This window comes from Populus nigra, chromosome 15, assembly GCF_951802175.1.
Source record: "Populus nigra chromosome 15, ddPopNigr1.1, whole genome shotgun sequence".
In the NCBI taxonomy this organism is placed as follows: Eukaryota; Viridiplantae; Streptophyta; class Magnoliopsida; order Malpighiales; family Salicaceae; genus Populus; species Populus nigra.
The window spans coordinates 13,351,053-13,359,843 of NC_084866.1; the positions used below are offsets into that span (position 1 = coordinate 13,351,053).

Below are 8,791 nucleotides of genomic sequence, written 5' to 3' on the forward strand. Positions count from 1 at the left end.
TGTTAAATAATAAAATTAAAAATAATAATTTAAAAAAGATTTAGTTCAACTTGCGGGTTAACTAGACAACCCTGCTACTAGTACTATTGACACATGATTTAAATAACCTACATAAAGAAGAGAGAGAGAGAGAGAGAGAGAGAGAGAGAGAGAGAGAGAGAGAGAGAGAGAGAGAGAGAGAGAGAGAGAGAGAGAGAGAGAGAGAGGAGAAGAAGCATGAAGACCAACTCTAAGGATAAAACTGGAAAAAAATTAAATATAAAAAAACATATAAAAAATTAAAGTTAACCAGTATTAACTTTTGAAACTCGTGAGTGTGAACGTGATCGTGAGTCTATAAAAAGCAAACTAAAAAAAACAATGAAACAAAATTTTTAATGAAAAAATATTTATGAATGAAACTGAATATATATATATATATATATATATATATATATATAAAAGACAACAAAAAAAAACTCCAAGTTATGTGCTAATCCCGTAACCATAGGTGTGTGATTATGGGCATATGATTTGAATAATTCTATAAAAAAAAATATGAAGATCAATTCCATAAAAATTAAATATTAAAGGATAAATTGAAGAAAAAAATTATAAAATCTAAAAAATATCAAAGTCAACTCATGTTAATTTTCGAAACACATGGCTCAATAAAAAAAACCGAGGGATTAGAAAAAATAAAATAAAATGATGAGAAATGAAATTAAAACAAAACTTAGTTAGTGAAAGGATTAAAAAAATAAAACAAATAAGGACTAAATTTAATGTAAAAATCAATTGAAACCTAATGATTAGAGATGAAATTGAAAAAATAAAAAAAATAATATTAAAAAAAATAATAACTAAATTGGATATGAAATAAAAATGATAACTTTTCTTTTTTATTAATATTTTATACTTTTGAAAGACTAAATTACCATAAATTAACTTGGTAACAACAAAAAAAAATACAAAATATAAAGATCAAAAAACTCCTTAAAAGGAAGGTTTATGTTTTTTTTCGAGGGTAGTTTAGTATTTTAATTGTGCTAAATTAAAAAAAAAATTGTTTAAAAGACTCCTTATCCTTATGCAAGTTAATGTTATTTTGGTTGCAAGCTAATTAATTCATTATATTATTCATAACCCAGTAACTATTGTTCCCCTGTAAAAAACCAAATTACCCCTCAATTTATAGGTTAGTGGCTTTTTTGCGGAGACAAAGTGGGTAAAAGATTGCAGTAATTTCTCAACCGGGCTTACTTTATGTTAATAATAATAAATTAAGGCATTTGTCTGCCAAAATCAAGGACAAGAGACGGCAAGCCCAATAAATGAAGAAAATAGCTTGAGTGAGAAGAAAATATTCAATGGTGGAGCAGCCAACATCTTGCATATTATGAAGAAAAGTTATCTACATAAGACATGAGGTAACATTCCCTTGTGTCTGCTATAACTAGAAACAAAAAAGTTGGCAATTGAATGAAGGCACTAGTGATCTACCATTTGAGCAATTTTCCCCCAGTATACCTCTGCTAAGCAGCAGTTTCGGCATTTATTGCCCTTTCAGTTTGCAGTAGGCATACAAGCAAGATCCAAAGAAACCAAGGGACTGGCCAACAACGTTCAACTGAAAAGGTAGCATGACACCAGTCAACATAAGAATATCTGCCATTATAAGACTGCTATGTAAACAGCACAAAGAAGTTAACAGTTCATTCTCACCAAGTCAAATGGAAGCCCACCAAATAGTATCCAGCCAAATCCAATGGTAAAAAGATCCTATAACAGCACAATAAGAAGAAATAGAATATGAATTATGATATGTTATAGGCTAAAGACTAAATGCTAACAAGCATAAAAGGCTAGGAGAAAAACTAGATAAATTGATTATAGCTCCTGCCCTGTTCTTGTCTTCAATCATTGAACCTAAAATTAGGCTCAGTACTATACCCTTTTGGCTCATCAGGAGATTCATGCTTAATGCAGATATTCCAGCAGTTCTGGCTTAATTAACTTGGTCGCATCAAGGGATGTTGGCTAGAAATGTTTATGAAATAACTTAAGATGCTGCATTTTATGGTTTTTTATTGTAGAAAGTGATTGCAAAATCCAAGAATCTTAGGCTCTAGCATCTTCCCTGCTTGCTGCACTTGTTTACAACAATTTGATTTCACATGGCACAACTTACAAAAAAGACTCATAACCTCCTTGGTGTTATTTCAGATCCATTACACCATATGCACTTTAACTAGAATAGCAAATGGAAAATAAGAATAAACTAGATATCAGTCACAGAAAATTCTTCCTGGAAGAATAAACAATACAATTTGAGAATTGCCCAGGAAAAGAATGACAAGTTATCGCAAGAGTTCTATAATTTGATTGTTCAAGAGGTTCGATTTCTACTACATGAAGAAATACACCACATGGAAGCCACTGGCTTCATTATCTAAAATTAGTGTAAAAATTCAACAAGAAAAGCGAAAATGGTGCACCAGTGAAATCACATCGGTATTGACTGTGGTGTCATTGACATGAATTTAGGATGCTGAAAGGTTAACAAGAGGCGTGCATTTTACATACCTTCAAATTACCACAGATAGTCTGTGTCAAAGCTGAATTTAGTGTTGTATTCATAAACACAAAATAATTAATTAGGAAAGCCATGATACAGGAAAGAAGCATCACCACCTGCAAAACATTTTAATGCAGCAGTTTCAGACACAACTGTTAAATGAATAGCAATGGAAGGATATTCATGTCCATTGCTCTGAAATTTTGTAGATGCTGACATTTTAGCCACAGATTGTTAAGATGTATATGATGCAGAGGAAGAAAATATTTCTTTACGAATCTCATTTTCCTTTTTTCTGATTTTGTTGAATTGCATAATGTTGAAGTTTAGTTAAGATACAACATGATCTTGGATAGAGAAACCTGGAGGAGCTACGATATGCATTTGGCAACTTTTGTAGATGATGTAGCCGTGAGGAGTTCAGGCAAATCTAGTAACTTCGCTATATCTGCAGTCTTAGAGCTTTTAAGATTGATCCACCAGGGTGAGAAATGCCATGTCTTTTTCTGCATGGGTAATGATCCTTTGTTTTTCTCAAGTTCTCAAGACAAGAATTTTCTAAATCTTAGCAGACAAGTTTCGTTCAAACAAAACAAGATAGGGATGTTGTAAATCTTAGCAAAGTTGGCCACTACAATGGAGCTGTACTAGCACAGCTATAGTGCGCTCTCTGTGTCCTTGTCAAAAATAAAGTGAAGACTAGCTAAGAGAGGGAGAAGTGGCTAGCTTCATAACATGGTGAAAAGATGCAAAAAACATATACAATCATGTTGATTCATATAGAGAGAAAGAAAAAATAAACGTGCACGATTACCCACAGGACTGGCATGTGCTTGTTAAGGCCTGTTCATCAAAATATTTTACCAAAATATTTATCAAGCATGCACTTTAAAACCTTTAAATGTACTTTCTGATGAAAATAAAGAACCTGAAATCCTGGTGAGAAGAGAGAGGGAAAGTTCCTCATTGCTTCCAAATCTCCTCTAATTGATGTCCAGAACAGCAAGATTGGTCCACAAATTATACCTACAAAAGTTAGCATGTGAAATTATGCACAAATTAAGGTTAGTCCAATCTATCAAAATGAATGTGGTCCTCTAATCTTACCATTGCACCACATAAGACCAAAGCTATTGAGGCCACTAGATTTACCTGAAACACGTTGCATTGTATCATAAATAAAACGAAGCTTTGAAACCTCTTAGTAATCAATTGTAAATGAGAAGAGTGGACACTTTATTACCAATTCGAGCAATAGAAGCAAGATATACTGCTGTACAAATGTTTGCTACAAAGACAATGGCATAGCCATAAGCATCGAATGACAAATCTCGAGCTCCAGCAACAAATGCACCAAGTATGATTATCCCAACACTGATGAAATCCTAGATCATACAAGATATTAGAAACAAGAAAACCCAGATCACACTGCTATTATAGCTTAGGATGGTATAACTACTTAAACCATACAAATTTATATCATGTGGTCATCATTCTTTAACTGTTAAAAAAAGTTTGAATGTGAAGAAAATGACACCATGTTCTTCTCACGTAATAAGACCTTCCAAATTTTGATTGATAAGACCCGGTTCGCATGCTGCGAGATTTTTGTCACATCAGAAACACGTTGTTCTTAGAAACCTTAGAAATATAAACTACACTAAACAATCAAGTAATACGAGCAGAAACAGTAACAACAGCAGCAATATACAAGATGCAAGGTGTTTGTCAAAACCTGTGACATTCATTACTTCACCAAATCCATCTTCGAAGCAATGCTGTCTAAGCAACTCAAACTTAGATAAAAGAACTCCAATTGTATCAATGATGTGATTTTGAAAGAAAAAAAAATAACAGATTCGACAGATCCACTTGTAATATAAGACCCTCATAAGCTAGCAAATTAAGACTTCGATGAAGCACTGGAAACTGAGATCAGCTCGTCTCAACAATCACTATTCATCATGTCTTTATCGAATGTCTTAATTCATATTACTTTTGTGCTTTCTGTTATCATGTATAATCTTAAAGCAAATCACTCCTTACTAACCAGTTTCGGATTATCATCAACATGGCATATTTAACTTCCGAGCAGTGCATATAAATAGTTGAATGTTTCTTGTTATCGGCACTCATCTTCTAGAGTCCCAATTTCATTTCAATACGCTTACAGTTGATCTATCACCTTTATATCAGTACCCTTTACATATATATTTCCTTTATCTTCAAGTACAAAAGTACTAATCATCTATCCAATAGAAAACTCTGTTATGAATTCATAAACATGCACCAAGTACCATCTTGATATTCAAACTTTCTTTTAGTGGAGGACTTGATAAGGAATCTATATACGTCACTCCAATACCATCATCATGAGAATAAACTTAATGAAAATAGCCAGGTAAAGCTAGTTCCAAAGGCTAATTTTCAGGAACGTATTATCCTGAAATATGCTTTAGTAAGTGTCCATTATGTACAATGATATTCAATTCTGGAAACTATCACATAATAGCAGCATATCATCTATTACAGCAGCATCAAAGAGTTGCATACCTGCCAACAACACGCAAGGAATGTTTCTGTCCTGTCAAAAGAAACTCCACAATCATTGTGAAAGCCACGGTAGTCCTCCTAAGGGTGGTGTACATGGGAACATTTATGGCACGTACAGATTCCATTGTGATCAGCTTTAACAGAAGAGAGAAAGGCCAGAAATGGTTAGAATTAACTCAAAATTTTGAACAAGGAAATAAATAATAAAACTCTGCTAAATACATACCATGTAAAGCAGATATGACAACGCCAGGGGAAGGGAGTGAAGCAATGTCTTAAATGATACAAGTCTTGCTGGGTTGTTAGACATGTTCTGCGGTTCACTAGTTGTAAAAGATATGATCTTCCAGAATTTCAATACATAAAGGAATAAGCATGAACATAGCATCTAGAAAACACAAGAAAAAAAAAGTGCCCCGGTTAACTACTGAGAAGAATCAGGACCTGGCATAAATAAATAGTCAAGTCAGTTGGCACTAAATTGCCAGGCAAAGATAGATTCAGGATATGAAATCAGAATCTAGTTGTAATTTGAACTCTTAGAAGAGAGAATGCTAACTAGTTGCAGTAAATCAATGCTACCACAAGCAGCTAATGATTAAAAAACTATACATAGAGGGTACTCCAGGAAACCATATTAGTCAAGGAGATACCTGAAAGAGTGTGATGACGTTTGCATATGGGAAACTGTAAGAAGAAAGGGCTGCTTTGTTGAACATTACCAAGAGAACTGTAGAATGGAGAAGGCAGCATGATCACACTAGGTACAATGAAAAAAAAGTCTGCCTTCATACAAGAAACTATTAAGCAAATAAATGGCAAAGGATGCAGTACAATTTTAATTCAAACAACTAAGAGAGTGTTACAGCAGTCTCATATCGACTGTTGAAGACAAAGCAATCAAAGTTTAAACACGCTTTCACTGTCTTCAGTTATCAGGAATTGAACAATTTTTGTTGTCTTTTTTCAATTTAGCGGCTCTAGTCTGTTGGTTAAAGATTTTCAGATTGTACTGCTAAACCCCAGTTACAGAATCTGAGAGCAAGTCAATCATTTACCTGGCTAGAAACTTTACCTTTTCAGGAAAGGCTAGGTAAGCAATGAAATCCCAGGAAGACTCATACTTTCAGTGGTTTTTTTCGCTGGGTCCCAAAAATATTGGAATGAACATTCCAATAATCAGGAAAATTGGAGAACAAACTTTCCTCTGCAGGAAAAACAATCTCCCAAATAACTTATTTTTTCAGGGAAACAAATAGAACCAAAGCTATATATAAGGCTTCCTCAAAGATTGATCGTTCACTAAGGCCTAAGCTGACATGAACAAGCATGTTCTTTACAATCCAACCAAGTTTATACCTCTTGTAAGTATCAGGCATCACATTCTACAGGATCTGTTATTCTGTATGCTCGCCATCATGTCAGAACACTCATGCCTTCATCCATCTCAGCACAATTTTTTAAGCTACAAAATCCTAAAGCCCCCGTGCAAACAATGAAGGTCAGTCAAGTAAACCTACTTGCTGACATCTTAAACTGCATCATTCTCCTACATTAATATTCCAGTTAAATTCCTTCAATTTTTTATATGATAGCAAAGGTATCGAGACCATATGGCTCGACTAGTCCTCCTAGCTAGCACACGCAACACCCCACCCCCGCACACGTGGGAAAGCTCAAACGAAAGTCCACGATTGTGGCCCCAACATGGAATTATCTGCACCTAACAATGTTGAGAATTCAACCCGTAGCGTGCACCTAATTCATACGACTCAGGCAAACCCGCAAGTCCTTAACCATTAGGCCAACCCCCACGAGGTTAAATTCCAAGAATTTTACCCCCTCCATACTTGCACCATCATACTCTATAGCATTCTTTCGCTATCCTGGCCATCACAAGTGACCACTTCACTATAACCTGTATAAAAAATATTCTCATATCATATAGTCCTACTTTTCTAGACATAATAAAGCCTAGTGTTGTTGACAATTCAGTATGTCTCCTAAATTCCATCTCCATTATTAGTGTCTTTAGTGGCATCAATAATACTAGATATTCTTCTATTCTCCTTGGCCCACAGCATTATCTCCTCAAACGCCTTTTCAACTCACTTTTTCTTAGCCAATAGTACAATCCAACAACACCCCCTTCTTTTTCACCATCAAAAACTGAAACCAAATTTTCTTTTCAAATTCTCTTCTTCACCCACATTTTTTCATCGACCAAAGAATATGTCAAAAAAAAACCAGAGAAAAACAGAAAAGAAAGACAGTTTAACGAAAAGAAGAATGGACCTGACCTGCACTGGCCATGTAAGAAATGGCAGCATAAGCTCCTTGTTTAGTCATGGCTGAGCCATTTTTCTCCTTCCCTTCGCTCTTTAAGGGATCAGTAACTGGTAGCTTCTTGTTGGTCTCTGAATCCATGCCAGGAAAAAGAAATCTTTCCTTCTCTTTTCTTCGCTTTTGGAAATTTGAGAGTGAGAGAAGAGAAGGGACCGGCAGAAAGCGGTTAAATAAGAGAGGGAAGGGAATATGTTTGAGTGAGCAAGAGCCCACGGAGAATGAGTTGGAATGGACACGTGGCGTGGTGTGGGGAGTACCGGTCCGTTTAAAGTTAGGTCCCAGCTAAGATTTTATTGGCTGCTTTCTGGCTAGGGATTTGTTTTTGGGTTTTTTGGATTTTTATTCATTTGTAGGATTTAGATTCCACTATGAAATGAAATGAGCTGTTGGGAACTTAATAAATGAGATTAAATTTGTTGCTTTTTTTCTTGGAAAATAAGAGATTATATGGTAGTATGATTATTGCAAAATGGATTTTGACTCTTTATTATGGAAGATAATTTCCGAGGAAAATTATCAAAAAGTTAAGAACATACTAAATCAAAGTTGGATTTGAATTTAAAAAAACAATCCAGGGAGATACATAGGTTGTTTGAAACAAATTCTGTGTTGTAATTAAATTTAATTATAATATTTTATTTTATTTTATTGATAAATAAGTTAAATTATATATTTAAAAGATATAAAATTCAATTCATTTTATTTTCTATATTATTTTTCTTATCTTTATTTTATTTCCTCAAATGTCTTTTAAAAAAAACCACGGGATTGTTTTCATAAAGTTAATTTTAACGTTAAATTTCTTTACTTTTGAATTGCAAATTAGATTCTTTGATCTTTAATTTACTTTTATAGTATTTTTAAATATTAATTCCATTTAAATTTTAAATTTTAATGCTCAAAAGGATTATAAATAAAAAATTTAATATCTAAGTGAATTCAATTTAGACTTTTCAAACATATTGATAAGGATTTGCTTTTGGAATCAAAAGTGCTAATTATTTTTAGCATTAAAGGAAAGTTATTCTTAGAAAAAAAAAATGAAATGAAATCTGATGCGGGGTTTGGGTCAACAATCAAATACTTTATTTTCCAAATTACTTGTAAATTACTAAAATAATATTGGAATTCTCTCCAACGCGATGCAGAGTGGATTCACTGTAAACGACACTATTCAAATATATTTTAAATGTTGGGATTGATTTTTCAATGCATTTATTTACTCAAGAGCTATAGAGAATTCTAAAACTGAGTTAAAAAAAATAAATATTTAAAATACATTTAAAGCGTATAATTAAAAGAATAAAAATAAAAAAAAGTCTTTTTTATTTTGAA

At 33.4% G+C, this 8,791-nt stretch overlaps 1 protein-coding gene across 3 annotated transcripts; it reads right to left on the reverse strand.

Moving 5' to 3' along the window:
• Positions 1-1,343: 1,343 nt before the first annotated feature.
• LOC133674180 (UDP-N-acetylglucosamine transporter UGNT1-like) lies at positions 1,344-7,636 on the reverse strand. Of its 3 annotated transcripts, none has more exons than XM_062095193.1 (10): positions 7,411-7,636; positions 5,764-5,840; positions 5,337-5,423; positions 5,111-5,244; positions 3,801-3,931; positions 3,665-3,709; positions 3,486-3,583; positions 2,566-2,673; positions 1,705-1,761; positions 1,344-1,609 (listed from the first exon to the last, which is right to left on the reverse strand). In XM_062095193.1, the coding sequence occupies exons 1-10, from the start codon at positions 7,535-7,537 to the stop codon at positions 1,535-1,537; spliced, it is 939 nt and encodes a 312-aa protein (XP_061951177.1). In that variant the 5' UTR covers positions 7,538-7,636; the 3' UTR covers positions 1,344-1,534. The 3 variants fall into 3 exon arrangements, with proteins under 3 accessions (XP_061951177.1, XP_061951176.1, XP_061951178.1); XM_062095192.1 differs by having other exon boundaries at positions 5,337-5,498; positions 7,411-7,633; XM_062095194.1 differs by lacking the exon at positions 7,411-7,636 and adding an exon at positions 6,186-7,390 and having other exon boundaries at positions 5,337-5,498.
• Between the last annotated feature and the right edge of the window lie 1,155 nt (positions 7,637-8,791).

Coding starts and splice junctions, on each gene's coding strand:
- LOC133674180 (XM_062095192.1), bottom strand. CDS start 7,537: ATGGATTCAGAGACCAACAAGAAGCTACCAGTTACTGATCCCTTAAAG. Junction 3,932..5,110: donor TCCTTGCGTGTTGTTGGCAG/GTATGCAACTCT, acceptor GGATTTCATCAG/TGTTGGGATAATCATACTTG. Junction 1,610..1,704: donor GTGGGCTTCCATTTGACTTG/GTGAGAATGAAC, acceptor CTACCTTTTCAG/TTGAACGTTGTTGGCCAGTC.